Below are 21,157 nucleotides of genomic sequence, written 5' to 3'. Positions count from 1 at the left end.
AATGAAGAGAAGGAGTATAATCAAATCAGGAATTTCACACACTGTATTGAAACACAAATTGTATGACACTACTTCCAATAAAATATTCATAGTAGGAAATGGGAACTTGGCATGCTCATAGTCAAGCTGTTATTTCCTCCTTGCAGCAAAGATCATACATATTTTTTAAATACCAAGGCGACTGTGAATGGGGCAGTACTAAGAAATCCCTATGCATGATACATTGCATAGGGATTGTATATGGGTATGTACAATCTGTGATATGGAGAGAGATGCTTCAAAACTGTAGCCTCAGCATGATTTCGTATTCCTCCATCTTCATTGTGTAGCCCTCACAATATTATGAAGAGAGATAACTCAATAATTTAACCACAGTTCTTTTCTTTACACAGCCTTTTTTTTTCATTTTTGCTCTCTCATTACCACTGCTATTTCTGTCAATGAGCTGTGTACGTGCCTTCTTTTTTTTTCAACTATTCTCAGCTGCTCATCAGTTGTTAAAAAACTTGAAAAAAACAAAAACAAACACACACACACACACACACACACACAAAATCATACTTTGGCCCATATTAGTCACACCTGAACTGAATAAGCAACTTGAGATTGATGTGAGATTACTCTTTTGGGAGTCTGTAGAGGAAACATATTTTCGTTTGATTCACGATTGAAGCACAAGGAGTTTGTCACTGCCCTGGAGCTGCGTCATTTTATGTAACACAATGCCAAGGAGTTTTCGTTCATTGTACAGATTAATCAGCCAACATCAAAACTGGAGCATGGACAATTGAGTGCGAGCCTCAGTACCAGTCTGCCATCATGTTTGTACACCTTTTGATTTTGTTGATGAAAGTGCAACATCATTCAAGAAGAAAACATGGTTATCTAAATGTATCTAGCCCAAGTTATACCATACAATATTGTAATTTTTGTGTGATAGTTGCATTGTAATCTTCTGTGTTGTTTATATTGTTTCTTTATGAGAAAACAAACCCCACTAGCATACCCAGAGTCCTTGGCTATATCTTGAAGGAGCCTTTCCTTCTTTTATTCCGTAGATATGATAATATGATAAAGTACCTAAATTCAAGGAAGCTGGCCTTTGCCAAACACCGCTCTGTCCTATATAGTATCATGTTTATTCCATATTTCTTTTGCTGAGAAGAGTATTTCCATGCACAACCTCACAATATTGTATAATTTTGTCATTCTTGCATTGAATGTCACCCCATTTCACTGAGTGCCTAGACTGCTAATCATTCTCCAGGGATGCTGTGAGGGCCTTTTGTCAGCGTTATCGGTTGAATGTAGCATTTCTGACTTCAAAAGGACTCTCCTGCCAGCTTGAGTTTCCTTTTCTCCTTTTCTGTCTCATTGAAATTCCCCAAGAACATTGTATGTGTCCTTCTTGCTCTGAAGACTTGAGTTGTTGAAATCACCTTTCTGTGTGCCTCGTAATTTTGCCTATCCCATGAGTTGCACAACTACTTGTGATATGTAACACACCAAAGCTTGACAAATCATGAATTTGAGCATAGTCAGTCATGGGTAGTTATAGAAGGGTTGTATGACTTGTGATGCAACCAAGTAAATGAAAAAAAAAAAAAGTTAATGAAAGTAAATGAAAAGTTGCAGGATTAATTTGATAGTATGGTTAGTAGGCATCAATCACAGGAAATATCTGTGGCTGTTTTAGCTGCTCGCTGCAGTTGTACAACTGAAGTGGTCAAAAGTACAATGCAGGTCCTTGTGAAATTCTGAACAGCTTCATAAAAGTTCCTTTCCAAAATTGTCATTATTTCTGTAAGAAATATTTTGTTGTGTAAGAGATATTCCAATCTTAAGTTTGCAGGAACATTGAATAAGAAGATTGAATATATCATGCCTCATTGTATATGTTTTACTGTCAAATATTTTGTCATATTGGACAAAATTATTTTTGGTACGTTAAGTGTTTCTTTTTCTTCTTATTCTATTCCAGACTGATGCTGCTCATTTGTACGGGTATGTGTACTTCAGGCAAGTCAAAGACAAGACATCAAGAAGAGGCTATTTTCAGAAGGTAAGGATTTTAAGTACAGACGTTGATTTATTATATTTAATGCATATCATATAGCAAATACATCAAAAGTTTATTTGTTCGTGAGTATTGTTGAAGGTATCATAAGTTTCACTGAATGTAACTTGACTGTGTACGTATGTAGTCTATTCAGCATTATTAATTGGCAAACATAAGATGACTGAACCTGTACTCTTTGTAGGCACCTAAGGAATTGCTCACGAACAAACACATTCAAAGCATAGCTACATATGTACTGTGTGTGTGTATAGATGCCATACATATGTATGATGGTATGCAATGTTTACTCAGCATACATCAGTCAGCTATTAATCATCTTTCATTTCCCATTGTCAGATGTGTGTGAAAAGTTGAGCTAAGTTTATTGTTTTGCCAGCGAAGACTGTTGCCAATGTAGTCAGGGAGACAATTGGGGATGTTGTGTACATTGTCCTCAGTAATAGAGCCACTCAACCTTTGTAGATCCTACCCCATTACCCCCCCCCCCCTCACACACACACACACACACAGGCACACACAGGCACACACAAACACACACACCCACATATAAGAATTCCTTGAACCAGCAGTACTACTTTGCAGTTTGATAGCTATCATTGAGCGATATCATCACTACATTATCCATCAATGAGGAGTAAAGTGATGAATCTTATGCAGCAAATCGGGCATTACCATTTCTAAATCACATGATATGTATGATATGGCTGCACATGAACTCTGTGAAATGACCAATGCATTGTATGGCACTCTTGGATTTGGCCAACATGAAAATTTGTCAAAGGAGCTGTAGTGCACATGTGGGCTTACCCTTCTCCACCCCCTTATAAAGCACCTGTCATCAATTGAAGGCAATGTAGCTAGTTTCCTCCTTGTGGTTTTCCGGCACAGGATTCCCTGAAGGAGTGATTAATTTCCGAGAAATCTGGCTGATGAATCTTTCAATAGGTGTTTATACTTGCACAGGGATCCCACACTCTTATCTTACACTGCTTTGATGTGAAAATGTGTTTGATATGACACTGCAGATAGCGTGAGCAAATATCTACTTTTGTCTCTGAATAATGTAAGAATTGCAAGTTTTGGCAAATAGTCAGGACATGTCTGAATTGTATAAATGAATATTGTCATCTACAGTGTAGTTATCTGAGTGCTCTTGCTTGGACAAATTAGTTGTAATGACTCATACATATATGTATATCCATGGATATACCCTCACTTGTAATCACATGAAAACATGTGTTAAAAAATATATCCATATGTATATCCTCGCAGAGATAAGAGTGATTGACATCAAGAACATTATTAGAAGGCATCTAGTGACTGATGTTTTTGATGTATTGTTGATTTCAGTCATTAGTCCTTCTCAGCATGGTTCCCTTTACAACCTTGTTCACTCAACTGGCCAGTCTTATTGCCCCGGAGTACTTTGATAATGGAGAACCATCAATAGAAGCAGGTATGGTCATAATTGTGATGTCTTTCTAAAGCTGGTATCTCACTGAGCGGCGAATGTTTGCGAACGTAGCGAATTTGAGATTCGCCAACTTTTCTGACGAATGTTTGCGAAAAATCAAGGTTCGCTTCTGCCATTAGCGACAGTTAGCGACTGTTAGCGATGCTTAGCGACAATTAGCAACACTTCAGAGAATGTTTGTGAAAGTGTTTGCGAAACACAGGTGGCGACTATTAGCGACTGTTAGCAAATGTTAGCGACAAATTTCCAAATGTTAGCGACAGTTTTGCTAATATTAGCAACTGTTTGCAAATCCTTTGCGACAATTTGCGAATGTTCTGGGACCTAAAAAAGTACCAGGCGATTATGTATAGTCGCACCCATAAAACGAAAGTACAACCTTCCACTTAATTCAGATCTCTTGTGACAACCGTTCAAGATGGATTTCCAGTATATGGAAATAAATTTTTGCCAAGAAGAGGCTCAACGTGCTGCTATCCTTGAAGAGCTGCTTTGCCAGGCTGCTGCTACAGCTATCGTGCAACATAAGAGAAGAAGATAAAGAAAAACAAGAAAGGAAGAAGAAAAGAAAGACTGTTTGGGTCAGAGAGTGGTTGTTGCAGAGGACAGACTGTGGTCAATGAAAAGCTTTTGCAGCAATTACATGATGGAGATGTCAAGAGCTTCAAGAACTTTCTTAGAGTGGAACTTTGCCTGTTTCAGGAGCTTTTATATAGGAACCATATGGTTACTTGTTCGCAAGCAGTGGCGAATCAAATAAAAATGTTAGTGACACCGTATTACGACCGTTTTCGAATTCTTACGAGTGTTTTGCGAATGTTTGCAACTGTTAGCGAAAATACAAATTTGCAAAGGTTCGCAAAGAAATTTTGAACATGTTCAAAATTCCTTTGCGACAAGAAAAACTGTTTACGACACTAAAAACCGTTTGCGAACTTTCTTGCAACTGTTAACGAACCTTTTGCAACCCTTTACAAACCCTGGCGAAATACCAAATTCGCTACGTTCGCAAACGTTCGCCGCTCAGTGAGATACCCCCTTTAGAGATACTATCTGTGATTTTCACTCTACTTGGGCAGGTTATAGCAAAATAACAGTCTTAAACTCAAACAAACAGACAAACAACAATTTGAAGAATCAGTGAACACTCTGCAGCTGCCTTTGTGTGTATGTGCTTGTATGTTTTGTGAGTGTATAATTATGTGTGTGTCACTGATTGAGTGTTGATGTATTAAAATATGTATGTTTCTTTGTCTGGTTCATTTCATTGCTGTATCATCTCACTGCTTTTTAATCTTGAAAAGCGTGAAATCTACTGCAGACATTGCAAGACATGTCCAGATGCTAATAGTTAAATACCATAGTGTTAAGTCAGCATTGTAATCAGGCACCTAGCCATGCTATCAGCTAGATATACATGAATACTGATGAAATACTAGTTTTAAGGAGTGAGAGTAAAGAAATTTTGATTTAGAATGTTAGTTCTACCATAACTGTTACAGGGTAATATCAAATTTTGTGGTAATACACTTGACCCATGATGCATAGTCACATGCCTCAAAGCTCAAGACTACAGAGCATTATTCATCTACAACGTAATTAACTTGTCATTAGAGGCATAAGTATGTGAGTAACTTCTGTCCACATGTTACATAATCACAAAGCTCCAAGGTTCAGTGAGTGTTGTAATGACAACTTGTTGTTTACACTTGTACTATTGTAGACTTGAAGGCATGAAGGTTAGGGGATTAGTATATGATGGCAGTGCTTTACAGTTTCATGATATCCTTTTAAACTGTAGTCAGATCATCTATTTCCTTTAAATACCCATGATTAGATATCAGAGCTATGGCCTTCTGCAAACATTTTACTTTATATAAGTTTGGACAAGTTAAAGGCTTGTTTCTTCCTTCTGTTTTTTTTTTCCAAATCTGTATGCACTTTTCATAATATGCTTTGATATGTCACCAGCTAACAAATACTCCTTGATGAAAGATGCATTGAATTGATGCACTGTATGTGTGTTCCCTTTTTCTGCACAATTTTTATGGTTTGGATATTGAAAAACAGTTGAACAAGATACCCATACTTCAAAGGCATGTGCTGTATACATTCATGATGTATGTGCAGTGTGCAACTGTGTGTATGTATACATATGAGTAAGATTGATTGCATATTTGTGTGGAATTGTATTAGAGCTAAAATATAGTTTTCAGAAGGGCCTAAAAGTTGTCTTCCACCATTCGGAATTTGCTTTCAATATGTTGAAATGCGCTACTGACAAACTTGTCTGGCTGATGTGAATGATGGGATGATGAGTTGTTTTTTAGTATTCTGAGACCAAAGTTACATAATCATTTCGATCGCAGTACACAACTTTTATTCCAGAAGTACCCTCCCTGTTCAGTATTGGGTGGGTAGAATGTTACCTTTACATGATGATTGCATAGGAACCTAGCAGGTGTATTGAATTGCATGCAGCCAACAAGCTTCATGAGATCCACTCTCACCACTATGGGGAGATGTATGTAGTTAAGGCTATCAGTTATAGAATATCACATAGTAACCATGGTCACTCAGGTATGCACTAAGATTGTGATACTTCCTGCATACCTGTTTGGGTAATATTTTGCCTTTTTGCCATTACCAACAGCATTATTTCACACATTTCTTATTCATATGTCTCCATTTTAGAGCAAAAGTTAAAAACTTCTACAGTCACGCATTTCCTACATGCACAGTCATGTACAGCATATAACTGCAGTTTGTATAAAACTGTACATGTCACCTTCGATAGAATGTGATCATAAAAATGTGACCGTATAGAATATGACTATAAATGTACATCCATATTTAGTAGAGAAAACTCACATTTTAATGGTGCTAAATTTTGAAAGACATATGATGTGATGTGAATGTTGGTCACCATTCACTGCAGCATGCCATGATATTGACCAGTGGCCAGCACCTTGCCCAGGAAAGATCCTCCACCTACCAATCATGGGCTGTGTCCTGCAGGTCCGCATTCCATCCAGACAGGACAAACCTAGTGCTGCAGCCTCTGCCAAGAGTCCAGTGGAGGTCAGTGTCCACCCAAATACTTGCCACCCATGAGTCCACAGTTTTCCTATTCAAGTCCACTGTTAATTATTTCCACTATATTTCATGTCTAAATAGATCGAAAAAATATAACCGATGTCAACTGCCTCAAGGTTTCCAGTCATAAGCAAACTTAGATTCCTCCTCTCTTTTTTTTGTGAGTCACCTGATATTTCAGAAAGTAATAGCAAATGAAAAACAATGTGTTTTATAACATCATGCGGTGTTTATGGTCTCCAAATTGGGAAATTGCTAGCATTTCTTTTGAAAAAGGATTTCAACTATTTCTAATTCCATTACAGTGTTTCTCAGTTATGAATTCAACCACATGAAAAAAAAAATCTACAATTTCTGATTCCCGAAAATGGTATGCACACGAAATATACTGTACGGCTCTTCCACACTTGATGAGTTTCTTGATGGATAGATAGAATACCAGCGTGGCAGATTTGTGCTGTAGGGTGCAAATATGAATGGATGGTACATCATGATGTATTGTTGACGAGTAGGTTGAAAAGACAGATACATTGACATGGATATAAAGCATAAGATTAAAAGAAATATGATTTCATTCTGTATACACTCTGTGAACTACTATCCATGTAAATGTGGCACATCTTTCAACATTTGTATTTGTGCACTATATTCACTTATGAAATACCTAATTTTTTTTTTATTTGTTCAATATCTGATAACAATGATGTTTTAATTGGCAGCAATATGTAAGTACATACTCTCGTCTCCTTTGAATCTCTTGCAGAAAAACAAAGTGCAGGAATGATTATAGTTCTGTCCACTGTAACCTGGGCCTGTCTTTTCTTTGACTGCCATCACTGTACCTCATAAAAATCAGTTGGTCAAAAACAACAATGACAAATGAAGTCAAATCTTGACTATCTTTGTGATTGACATGCCATAGGGATGAAGGCAACTAGCTGTTGGCATTTATATCACTGTAATGGCACAGATACATGTACTACATGTACTGTACCAACCCTTGATTCTTTGCTTGATACCCATGACTGCATTCATGCATGTGCTTTGATGGCCAGCATGTCAAATTGTTTTCTCTCATTCCTTGTCCCTTGTCCCTACCCCTTGTCCCACTTTCTTGTCCCTGTGCCCTTGTCCCCACACCCCTGTCCCCGCCCCCTCATCCACACCCCTTTGTCCCCACCTTCTTGTCCTGCCCCCGTGTCCCCACACCCCCATCTCTGTCCTCTACAGTTGATGGGCTCCCCCCTGACTGTCGTGCCTTCCATCAGCGAGCCCGAGATGTTCAGATGCCTTCACCCCGTCATACCTCACATACAGCTGCTCTGGGAGCTGGTACTCACCGGAGAGGTAGAGATTTGCTTATCTCTGATAATATCAGTATAGGGCAGATCAGTGCAAGCTTTTAATTTTTAGAAGAATTAATTTTAACATGAATATGTTCTGTGAATTCATCTGCAACTCACTACTGATGACACAAAATTTTCTTGATATAGATTGAGGACTCCAAGACAAGATATGTTCCATTCATATGAAATATGGCAACATTGAGGATTGTGTTGGTATTATGTTAAAGGGTGTGTACAGTTCTGGTCAAGGTGAGAATTTAGCTTTTAACGTTTTGCGAGATATTCAGAAACCACTATATGAGATGTCAAAGAGCATGCAGTTCTAAGGGGTATCAAAAGTTTATTCGATGAAAATCAGTTTTGAAATGGCTGAGATATCCAAAAATAAGGTTAAACAAAGAGATCCTAATAATGTTATGGCATGTCGCCTTTTATTATTAGCACTTTTTTTGATATCTCAGCCATTTGAAAACCAATTTTCATCAAATAAACGTTGAATCCTTCTTAAAATTGAGTATATGAATATAAGAACGACCCAAGTCCATGGAAGACCATTTCGAGTAAACTAAAAAAAACTTCATATCTTTTTTGTTTGTCCAATAATATTCTATTTAACTGTGATGGGAAGGCAACATTGTATGTACAAATTATAACATATATTATTATGACAATTAACATTAACATTAATTGTGGAGAGGCCATTTTGTGTGATGGACTTGGGTCGTTCTTTGATTCATATGGACTTGGGTCGTTCTTTGATTCATATACATGATATTCTGCTATAGAGACGAGAAAAGGACGAGAGAGGGCGCTATAATATGAATGTAAGAATGACCCAAGTCCTTCATTCTTACATTCATATAAGATTTAACTCATTTATTTCAGGCACTTCCGGGGGTATTTAGGATTTATCATTTATACACAAGATGAGTCCATGCATAAGCTACAATTTCCCATGTCAAAATGAATTTGGCCAAAAATTGGACTTGGGTCGTTCTTATATTCATATACTCAATTACATGCTCTTTTATATTTCATAAGAGGCTTTTCATTATCTCGCTTAGGAATGTTCAAAACATGAATCCCCACCTCAACCATTACTGTACAGTCCCTTTAAGATCTACAAATTTGTTATTTTTTATTGTGGTTGAACCTTTGCTTATAGTTTCTTTCACTTCAAAGAGTGTCAGTTTTTGTCAATGTATAGTGTTTGTCAAGCATATCAGTCATCCTATGGTGTGCTGATTGTAAATTATCTTTTCTGGTTCATGATTGTTGTATCTTTGTATAATTTTTGTGGGTTTTTAGGAAATGCATCAGTTAAAGCAACAATGCATCTATAAAATAGTTCCTTTAAAATATTTTAGTTGTCAAACTTCTCTTTGCATTCAAAAGTTATGAAGAATGGTTTTCCATTGGTTGCACTGATACATAATATTATGCAAATAAAAGAAGTTTACAAAACTCATAATTGTGAATCAAAGACCAAAGCATTTCATCACAAGATTCTCATAGTGATTTTTCACATAGAATAGCAATGGATTAATACACACATGTTTGGAATATGGTGATATCTCCATACTCCTCAGGACTGACATTGTAATGACTAGAATTATAGACATTGAAGTTTGCTGGTCAAAGATGAAAAGGGACTGGGTGAGAGTGGGAGATTACATGTATGGATCATTGGATAAATAGATCCTAGGAGCCTTGATATTCATTCCTTTTCTCATGTCTTTCCTGCAGACGTTGGTTGTCATGGCACCTAGCCCCAGCATGTGTGCCGAAACTGTCCACGCTCTGGTGGGCATGATAGCTCCCCTCAGATTCATGCCAGACTACCGCCCCTACTTCACCATCCACGACAGCGAGTTCAAGGAGTACACGACCAGAACGCAAGCCCCGTAAGTAGCCTTCAGATGAAGTCAAAGCTGCAGACAGAATGCATAAGACATGCCCTGAGCTACAGGTTAAAAAGACTTACCATGTGGTAAACTGTTTGTTCCTCTCATTTTAGTGAGACTCCACAATTTAGTGGTTGAGCTGTTCAGTGTGAGTGACATGCTGGGTTATAATTTAAGCTGTCGCATATTTTGTCATAGAAAATAATACATTGGTGAATGTTTCAAATTCATCGTTTGTCTTGTCATTCATACTTTCTGTATGTATGTGTGTGTGTGTGTGTGTGTGTGTGTGTATGTGTGTGTGTTTATGTATATATGATCGGCTGTATGTCTATGATGACAATATTTTTTATCATGTGACCGGGAATTCATTCTTAGCATTTAGTTTTGTTTCTATGTTCTTCCCTAATTGATTGCTCTTCGTTGATAGTTTTGAAATGATTGAATGCTGAATGTTTCAAATTAATCTTCTTGGCAGAATTTTAATAGATATTACTTGTAGGATTTATATCATCCATCTAAATGTCAGGGTTTGAAATGTATCTTGTCATGTTTTTCTTTTGAATCTTCAGCTATATGTCTACCAGAGGATATCAAAGGCACAATTGATCAGTGACCACCATCCATGTACATTGTGTAATATATAATGTAATCATTATATACTAATGATATTGATTTATAATGAAAGTTATTATATATTGATAATATAATAAAGTCATTATATATTGATGATATATTAAAGTCATATAGATTGATAAAGTCATAATCATATCGCCCTATCTTGTAATGCCATTACTATAGGGCAATATATGTCATCCTATGTAGACATCAATGGTGCTGAAAGTGAATCTGAAACTCAACTATTCCTCCTCTTCTTTGTCTTGCCTCCTCATGATGTAGACCATCAGTAATCCTTGGAGTTACCAACCCTTTCTTTGCCAAGACTCTGCAACACTGGCCCCATATATTGAGGATAGGGGAACCTGTGACAGGTTTGTGAACACATCCTCTCGTACTCACACTTTGGCAAATAATGTAATGTTAAAGATAATATAAAGTTTTGGTATTACCTCAAAAGTTTCCCTGAATTTCCTTGTCTTAGTTTGTGTTTCAGGTTAAAGTACCTTTCATATAACTAACACTGTGAGACTTACTTGCCCCAAAGTGCTCTCATGTCTTAGTAATCATGCAATAATGGTTTCGTACCAGAGCCGCCGCCGTACGGCGGCGAGGTAGTACACGTATTGTACGAAACCATTATTGCATGATAACTGCGACCAGCAGCGTGCAGCCCCATACGCATACTGAGTAGCTAACTGCGACCAGCAGCCCCATACGCATAGCTAAATGGGGCTTTGCATTGTAGCTTACAGGATCATGACAGATTTAGTATCACGGGTAAATATCAACTTAAATTCAAAAAATTCTTCAATTTGAAGACTTAAGTTGAAGTCTTGAAAACAGGCTTTGAGCAATGTTTGGTCCTGCGAATAGTCCCTTTTTGTTCGAATTGATGACTGAATGTGACTCGGTCGAGAGGACCTAGGGAGAGCTACACTGAATTGATGGCCAGCGCATGCGCACACAAACATCTTATCCGTTCGTGGATTTGAAATTTGTTCGCATGTGATGTGTGCGTATGCGCTGGCCATAGTAATCAGTGTATGCAGCTCTCCCAAGGTCCTCTCGACAGAGTCACATTCAGTCATCAATTCGAACAGAAAGGGACTATTGGCAGAACCAAACGTTGCCCGAAGCTTGTTTTCAAGACTTCAACTTAATTGGTAAGTCTTCAAATTGAAGAATTTTATGGATTTTAAGTTGATATTTATCCGCGATACTAAATCTGTCATGATCCTGAATGCTACAATGCGAAGCCCCATTATGCTATGCGTATGGGGCTGCTGGTCGCTATGCGTATGGGGCTGCTGGTCGCAGTTAATTGCATGATTACTAAGAAATGAGAGCACTTTAGGGCGAGTAAGTCTCACAGTGTTAGTTATTTGAAAGGTACTTTAACCTGAACAGGGGTCGCACTTAACTTTTTTTTAAACTAGCCAGGCGGACTACTTAGAATCAATTTTAACACTGAAGCAATATTTTGGCTAGCCAGACGGACCAGTAACTTCATAATTTTACGATTTTTAGCTAGTCCGACGTGATTTCGGGTGGCCAATGGCCAGCGGACCATCGCCAATTTCGAACCCTGCTGAAACACGGAAATTCAGGGAAACTTTTGAGGTACCAAAACTTTTTATTATCTTTAATCATATGTGAGTTTTCAAAGATAGAATAAAAACCGTTGCTTGTAACAAGATGTATTGGGGTTTGCCACAATGCTTGCTTTGCCACTTATGTCAATGTGCATTTTTTTTTTAACCACCATGTGGTGAAAAGCATATGGTGCTGCTTATGCCTTTGTTATATAAAAAAAAAAAAAAATGGTAGTGCATTAGCTTACCATTATGTTGGCTTTTTGTTGGCTATCATGAAACTTGTCAAATTGAATCATTCCGAGGTCAATGTGCAGACTTACATATTTATGCAGGAGAATATTTCAAGAGAAACCGTTAATGTGAATATATCTGAAATATTAGAAGAAAAAAATAAATAATGGTCATTTCAATATAAGATTTCATGCATTCTTGTTTGGATATACTAACAGATACAAACCAAATCAAAAATTAACCATGCAATATGTATGCTACAAAACTACTTACATGGACACGCATATGTGGGATCACTCTATTGGGGCAGAAAATGATTATTCTTAAAGACCATGCTGTGGTAATGCCATTCTTAATGTGTATTTCTTGCCTATACACCATTGGCAGACATGTGCATTGATTTCTCGTTTCTTATAACAGTGACAATTAATGGGAAGCTTTTTAGTAAAATTTCATAGTATTTTTTTAAAACTGTATTAAACCTCTTGGTATATCTTTTGATATTGAACTAATTATGTAAATCAAGCTAACTGCAATAGTCATGCTGGATTACGGATGTACATCTGCCGCCTTTTGTGCTAGTAGAAATTATGAATTCATATTCACAGCCTGCATGATTCTAGGGACTAATACAACATGCTTTACGGTCAAAAGTAATGTCATCATATCATTTCAACATGGTATTGTTGCTTATACACCGTACATGTATGTCCACCTAGAGAAAACCTTATAATTTGAAGCCTAGATTTTATTCTGAGATATTTAACATACTTGGAATATGTTACTTTGCCATTATGGGCAGTGATAGATAGAAGCATGTACATGTACCATACAATTCTTGCAGTATTCATTTTAGAGCTGCCAAGTAATTGATAGCATATTTTAATGATATTTAATAATATGCTTTTTATTCATCAGTTATAGGGAAATATGTTTTTGAAGTGATTTGTTTTCTTATTTGATTTAACATTTAGTGAGCTTAATATTAGATTTTTCTGTATTTAAACATATCATTTATTCTAATTTTTGGCTTCAAAAATGTTTTATACTGATTTTTATACTGTGCATCATAATGTTTATTGGTCAGCAGATAGTGGCATCCCTGGCATTTGTCAAGGAGTCTGACATTCATCCCTCACATTCATCTGTGTATGTTATGATTTATCATATTGTTACTTGTGATAGGTGACAAGAACTCTAAAGCACTTAAACCAAAGAAGCCTGGAAGTATCAAAACCCTTGAGTCAAAACCAGGTGAGAAGTCTTATATTAGCCCAATAGCCACTCCAAGAGGGTAGAAATGCCAGTACAGCATCATACATAACAGTACAAAGTGTTCCCCATTAATACTTTGTAGGACTTACCAGAGTATTTGTCACACTGCTGCACCTACTTTTGTAGAATTCAGTCATGTCTTTATTATGTTCCACAGAATATCTTTAACACTTGTGTAGTTAGAACTGCAGATATAGAAGAGTCACTCTCCCACAACACATTGGTGTAGATAGAAGCAAGAAGATAGAAAAGGCAACATCAAAAGGACTTGCTTAGTGTGCCACCTTCACTTTCAACACCCTTCCAGTCCGTAGTTTTGTGGACTGTAATTTCAGAAATTACAAAGGAACATCTTGTTTTGTGATTTACCATGTTGGTATGCTAGTAATTGATTGTCAATTCAGTACCAAGACATTTCATGATAGTGCTGTTGAATGTAAAGTGAATTTCAAAACTTCTTGTAAGTATTGTTGACTGATTCAAGGTTGTAAGGAACTTGAAGTGTAATTCAGAATGAGGGAGCAATTTTCAATCTCTCTGGTGGTGGTGTCTTGGTTACTACTTGTGGTTTCAATTCACATTATACCTTTAACCTTTCTGTCATGTATCTATGTTATGCTTATCCATGATATATTGTGGGGAAAAAAATCTTGGAGCATTAAGCTGATGGGTTTTCTTGTTTCATTTGATACAAGAGCGCAATTGGGTCATTTTCAAGCAAGTGGTTGCCGTTTCATTTCATTGCAATTGCTTCCCGTTTCATGCTTTTGTGCCTCGTAATTCAATCCATTCTACATGTACATGCTACTTCTACAAAATAAAATGTGAAGTCATTTCTTAGGGAGAGTTGCTGTTTTCATTGTTGTACTTAGTTCTGCTGTGAGTGCACACAAGCTGCATTCTGTTGATCATGTAAAGTAGATTCAAGTTATGTTCATCATTATGCAATTTTTCTGGCCAGGTGTTTACACCCAGTACAAGCCGTTCCTGAACAAGGACAAGACCATCTTCAAAAAGTTAGCCAAGGTGAGAAATTCAAGTAATAAAAATGGATCATAAAAGTGATAAAAAAAGTGAGCAAAGCTGAGACATTGTAGTACAAAGTTTTGGTGAAAACGGAAAGCTGAGTTAGCTGCTATAACAATTTAAAGTTGAAATGAAGAAAATTGTTTGATTGATCCTAAAATGGAGGTAATCACAAAAGTGTGCTAAAGAAGAATTAGTAAGTTGAGGACTGTCAGGGTGCTAGAATACACCTTCCTAGTTTCAAGTACATGAAATGTAATGGGTGTTGCACTGTAAAGATTCATATATAGATACCTACTTTTATTCACTGGCTTACCCCCTGCCTTTCCTGTGAATTACAAAAGTGTGATTCTAATTACATCCATTGGTTTTATCTGTACAACTATTCATTCCTCTGAGTGCCTTTGGATCTTTCTATGAGTTTGGGTTAAACATCTAAACAAACCGGAAACAAAAAGCTGCAAAAATTGTCTTGACTTCACTTCACCATGTCCATTGATTCAAGAGTCAAGTATAACAGAAAGTTTTTTCCTACCATGGAATCATATTTTTCACATACCAAACTCATAGCCCTGAAGGATATGTCACTTTGGTTTATTCAAAAAGTTACACAGCGGGAGTCATTAACTTTTAAGAAACTTTTCATTGTAAACTTTATACAATGGCATACAGGTACTTGTCATTCATGACACTGATCATGTTGACAGACTGATAAATTTTCAGTATGAAGTCAAAACACACCCTGCATGACCATTATGTATATGTTTGCTGAATGTGGTGTTGTTGTTGCCGTGGTTACAGGGAGTGCAGACGAGGAGACCCACAGAGGCCCAGGATGCCATGCTGAGGAGACATCTGCTTGAGCTGACCCAAAGCTTCATGATACCACTGGAGCGCTATGTGGCTAGCCTCATGCCCCTCCAGAGGAACATCTCGCCCTGGAAGGTAAGTTTCTCCATCTTTTATGTGAGTTCAGGTGTGAAGATGAAGATGATGGTGTTGAGTACTGTTGTGGTCGAGATGGTGATAATTGTGATAATAGTGATGTTGGTGATGATGATGATGATGATAGTGGTGATGATAATAATGATGGAAATGAGATGTTGGTGTTGATGAGATAGTAAAGATGATGATGATGAGAAGGAGGATGGAAATTGTGGTGACAGTGATGCTGCTGCTGCTAATGATGATGATGGTAATGATGTTGTCCTCACTATTATTATTGTTGTTTTACATCACTGTTTTGTTGTCGGTGGTGATAGTCTCATAGCGGTTCCATTTGCTTGCCTGTTAGCTGGCTGTCTTTGGTACCAAGAGACAGAGCTGTTTCTATTTCCCAATGACTCCTCAATTGCTTTCTTCTCCCATACCCATATCCGTATCATATGCTTGTGTTTTTGTTTTTGTTTGAGTTTTTTAAATAGATAGAGAGAGAGAGAGATAGATAGAAGAAAAGTATACTTTTGAAGAAAGTAGTTTTCATTAAGCAGAGCTGATGGTAAGTGTCAAACAGGAATAAATGACTGCAGTTTAGAGAGAGACCCATCAAGTTAATGTGCCACAATTACTTGCAAAAATCATGAGGTAGTTATGTAGTCTGGACTTGGATTTCTCTTTTCATTTCTTGTGTGCAAGTGAGAGGAAGATGTTTGACCAGCTGTGAAAAAACAGAAAAACAACTCATTAATAGGTTATTCTTGATAGGTTATTCTTGTGGTATATCAAAACAGGATCACATTACGATTGAATTACGGGCATCGCCTCGTTTCACATATCACAGATAATAGATATTACATTGTATGCAAATTATACAGTTTGTAAATGTGTTGCATGACCTTTGTTGCTGTGTCTCTTGCAATCAATAACATATGAGCAGCAACTACAGTTTATGAATAGACACAGCAAGTGTTAAAGTGAAAAGCCTTAGTGTTATATACTGTGAAACTCGGTTCACTGCATTCATGTGAAGTACATTGTATATTTCAATATCTACATCAAGTTTGAAATCAGGCATGTTGGTAATATGTACAGATTTAAGTGATACAGGCACATACCCAAGAAATTGCTGGCAGTTATAAGAGTAAATTCTGATGAGGTGGGGATTTCCATGAAATTAACTGAAGTTTTTGCACCATGTGACTTTACAGCATCCACCCAGATTAAAGCCATTTGATGCTGAGGAGTTCCTCAAGACATTGGAGCACTCTGGGCCACAGCTGACATCAGGGTTGAAAGGCGACTGGGTTGGACTGTACAAGTAAGTCCTGTACTCTCTCACTCTCTCCGTTTCTGCCTTCAATGGAGCAGCCCTTGGGAGATACCACATCAGTGGGATTGTGAACAGACATCAATTATGTGCACTTTACATGATTTCTTGCCTGCAAACTGCTACATATGGTTCTGCTGTGATAATTTGTTGTAAAACATTTGATAATTTCCAAGGATATTTAGGAAACCACCACGGGTTAAAAGAAAAAGGAATACTGTAAAAGTGGATATTTTCGCGCGACTAATTTTTCGCGCTTGGCCGGGTAAGAAGAGTTTCGCGTGTTTTTAATTCCGCGGAATCAAGATGTCACGCACAGGAACATATGGCAAGCAAAAATATTCGCGTGCTTTTATTTTCGCACTAGTTTCTGGTTGCACGAAATGCGCGAAAATTTCAGCACCGCAAAAATTTCCACTTTTACAGTATGAGATTGAAGGTATGCCTAGAGTAGTATCTCCCTGAGAAAAATTTGCATAGCTTGTGCTAAACTTTAATGTCATTTATTTATGTCAATTACCATTGATGGCATTCACTCAAAACTCCAAAGGCTTGATTCATAGAACCTCCCCTCTTCTAGAAAAAAAAAAAACAACAACAACAACCACAAACAAACAAACCAATCAAACACAACATTGCACAGAGCACTTTCAGCTTGATAATTGGGGAAAGAAAAGTGCATGACTTCATAATTCTTAGATCAGAATCTGTGACCATTCATTGTGATGTCATGCTGTTTACATGGCAGGAAGTTCTTCAGGTCGTCAAACTTTGAGGGCTGGTTCCAGCAGCGTCAGCATGAAGTGAACCTCAAGCTCTCTGCACTCCACCTGGAAGCGCTGTGTCAGGCAGACATTGTAGACTGGGTCAAGGACAAACAGGAAGTAGAGGTCGTCGACCTGCTGCTCAAACTGAGAGAAAAGATGGTGAGTCCACAGAGGCCAGACGTTCTATTAGTTTCACCAGCTTTTTTCTTTTCTTTTTTGTTTTGTTTACCCGTGCTAAAGGTATTATCACCAGTGCGATTGAATCTTTTTTTTTGCTCACCTGTGCCAAAGGTATTATCGCCATTGTGGTAGAATACTGTATATGCCATAAATTTAGTGAGTCTAATTCTTCTTGAGTTTCCCCACAATTTTCTGAGTGGATAAATTCACGATTGTGGATAAACCTATAATCACCCAAACGGGGCAATATACGTATGCACGTAACATTCGTGTCGCGGATCGTAATTATATTTGTGTGTTTTCAAATTCACCAATAATACCCGACACACAAAATTTGCGAAAATAAAAACCTTGCGAAATAGTTGGCTTACGCAGTATACAAATGGACACCATGCCCCCGGTAAACCCCCCAAAGCCCCCCCCCCCCCCAGGTTTGCTATGTTCTTTTTAGATAATAGACTTTGAGAATGCATGGAGGGTGAACTTAGCAATGTTCAGGTAAGCGCGAAACCCACAGGGTCTCTTGTTTTCTGGTATTTTCTTCTACTTGAATGTTTATTGACGTAGTGTTTGATTACAGTTGTGTTCCTTTTTAGCTCACCTGAGCCAAAGGCTCAAGTGAGCTATTGCGATCGCCCTTCGTCCGGCGTGCGTCGTACGTCGTGCGTCGTGCGTCGTCCGTCGTGCGTAAACTTTTTACATTTTCATCTTCTTCTTGAAAACCCCAGGACCGATTTTCATCAAACTTGGCAGGTAGCATCCCTAGGGGGTTAGGAACTCAATTTGTTAAAATGGGCACTATGCCCCACCCAGGGGGGCCCCCAAGGGGGCCCAAACCCCCCAAAATTAAGGAATCTGTAAAAATCTTCTTCTCTAGAACCAGAAGTGATAGAGCTAAGTTAATACTATGAGTTAGTACATTGATGACTATAGTTTCAAGTTTGTTCATGGCAGAATCAGGGGTGCCCCCCTTGGGACCCAGGGGAGGGGGGTGGGGAGGGGTCCTAATGGGGCCTAAATTGTACATTTTCATCTTCTTCTTGAGAACCCCATGACCCATTTTCACCAAACTTGGCAGGTAGCATCCCTAGGGGGTTAGGATCTCATTTTCTTAAAATGGGCACCATGCCCCACCCAGGGGGCCCCCAGGGGGGCCCAAACCCCCCCCCCAAAAAAAAAATGACGGAATCTTTAAAAATCTTCTCTAAGATAAGCTAAGATAATACTATGAGTGAGTACATTAATGACTGTAGTTTCAAGTTTGTTCATAGCAGATCCAGGGGTGCCCCTCTTGGGGGCGGGGGGGGGGGGGGGGGGGGGGGGGGGTTGGGAAGGTCCAAATGGGGGCCTGAATTGTACATTTTCATCTTCTTCCTGAAAACCGCATGATGGATTTTCGTCAAACTTGGCAGGTAGCATCCCTAGGGGGTCAGGATCTCAATTTATCAAAGTGGGCACCATGCCCCACCCAGTGGGCCCCAGGGGGCCCCAATGCCCCCAAATTAAGGAATCTTTAAAAATTCTGGCCCTTATTGTACATTTTCATGTTCTACTTGAGAATGCCTGGTCAAATTTTAGTAAAGCTGTGAATAATTTAGATTAGTGACTGCGTGAAAGGTGAACTTGCGATACTCAGGTGAGCGCTAGACCCGCGGGTCTCTTGTTATTTTTGGTAGCTTTATGGTGTAAATATCTGATGTTCGATGTCTTTGGCTATGTTTGATGTCTCTAGGGGGATATGAATTATGTTGATGCATGTTCCTTACCTTCACCGACCTTTCCAGTGCAATATTTTTTTTGCTGCAATTTTAAGGCAATTTCTTTCAGTTCATGTGAAAAGATCTCCAGAATTATTTGAGTGGTATGTTCTTCTGAAAGTCATGGCATAGGACTGAATTTAATGATAAAATGTACCATATAATACTTTATCATACAATATCACACATTGGGGGCCAGAAAAAATGCATTTGGAGTTCAATAGTTTCCATTTGGGCATTTGATGTGTGTGTGTGTACAACCTATGTGCGTGTGCGTGTGCTTGTGCATATTTGTCAATGAAAGTCTTTGCATACAGCATAGTTGCAAATCAGAAATTGAAATGAAGTATTGAATTTGATAAACTCTGTTGTTAAAAACATTCATCCATGAAATGTTTGCCCAAGAGTGGTACAGTGGATCATTTGGAAGTGTGTTTGCCTGCTATGAAATGGTTCAGGTTTGATTCTCACCGAGTCTATTTGAGCAGTGGTGGGAGTAATCATGCTGTTCCCTCCAAAACGTTGTCCCTTGGATTGAACATTTAATGAAGGACTTGTGTCTGAGGGAGTCATGACTCATTTTCTTATAAGATCCCACTTCACTACCTCGCAAAGAGCAGGGTGCTAACCTAGTGAAGTGGTCCATTCACATACTCACACTAGAAAATGGGAGAATGATGCCCCAGTGGCAAGTACAGTGCTCGAAATACCCACCGGCCATTGCCAATTTGCTGCCATGCCCCTCTCACTGGCTGTAGTGCCCCTTTCAAATTCAAACCGTTCACAGTCACAATATTTTGTTACTTACTTGTGCTTCCTCAAAAAAGTGGCCTTGACCCAAATTTGGTGAAATTCAAGGCCTGCAAGTAATGATCAGCAAATGATACCAACCAGGCACGTTGTGCCACACGAAGAAGAGGAAAAAGATGCGTGTGGCTTTCACAAGCTGTACACTCTATTCGCAGGCCAGTGTACGTGACAACACCATCACAGTGAAGCCAGAACTGAGAGCTCAGCTGGAGTCGCACATCGCGTCCATCATCACCAACTTGCCGGAGGATTTGCAGAGCGTCTTGCAGAGGCACTGACGCGGGGCACCTTGACGAGCGTTACGTCATCGTCTGTGTCTCGGATGCGAGGTGCAAGATGCTCTCCCATGGGATCAATGCAAGCCATCCAGCACTGCAAGCGGTGGAGTTGATGAAGTGCAGGGCACTGTTTACAAGTAGTATACTGCCAAGTTACAGATCATGTCTTGTGTAATCTTACATGTTTTTACTATCAGCATTACCTCTAGCACAACTCTCTGATTAGTAATGACTGGAGTCACAGTTTTTGTGTGTTACATACTGCACCAGTGCCGGCATTATTAATGAGATATATTCCACTGCATCTTTCTCTTTGTTATTGCAAAGGTTTACATTAATTCTTTTTTTCTTTTCAAAGCCTTAGTGGAATTTCCTTTCTAGTTTCCTTTCTTGTCACTGTCACTTGATTTGCCTGAAAAATCTATTGCAATGAAATCTAGATGGGAAGTTA

The 21,157-nt window shown here is 38.4% G+C and overlaps 1 protein-coding gene across 1 annotated transcript in view; it reads left to right on the top strand.

Annotated features, from left to right (window-relative positions):
• Positions 1–20,767, top strand: part of LOC140246051 (protein DENND6B-like) — a 34,465-nt gene extending 13,698 nt beyond the window's left edge. The window contains exons 5-16 of the mRNA XM_072325495.1: positions 1,982–2,062; positions 3,431–3,536; positions 6,493–6,635; positions 7,881–7,997; positions 9,743–9,900; positions 10,801–10,892; positions 13,533–13,601; positions 14,584–14,648; positions 15,450–15,593; positions 16,796–16,905; positions 17,663–17,840; positions 20,584–20,767. Coding sequence (XP_072181596.1) covers positions 1,982–2,062; positions 3,431–3,536; positions 6,493–6,635; positions 7,881–7,997; positions 9,743–9,900; positions 10,801–10,892; positions 13,533–13,601; positions 14,584–14,648; positions 15,450–15,593; positions 16,796–16,905; positions 17,663–17,840; positions 20,584–20,706 — 1,386 coding nt within the window. The 3' untranslated portion in view covers positions 20,707–20,767. The remainder of the gene's footprint in view (positions 1–1,981; positions 2,063–3,430; positions 3,537–6,492; positions 6,636–7,880; positions 7,998–9,742; positions 9,901–10,800; positions 10,893–13,532; positions 13,602–14,583; positions 14,649–15,449; positions 15,594–16,795; positions 16,906–17,662; positions 17,841–20,583) is intronic.
• The last annotated feature ends 390 nt before the right edge of the window (positions 20,768–21,157 follow it).

Source organism: Diadema setosum, chromosome 2, assembly GCF_964275005.1.
Source record: "Diadema setosum chromosome 2, eeDiaSeto1, whole genome shotgun sequence".
In the NCBI taxonomy this organism is placed as follows: Eukaryota; Metazoa; Echinodermata; class Echinoidea; order Diadematoida; family Diadematidae; genus Diadema; species Diadema setosum.
This window is presented reverse-complemented; position numbering and strand designations above follow the sequence as displayed.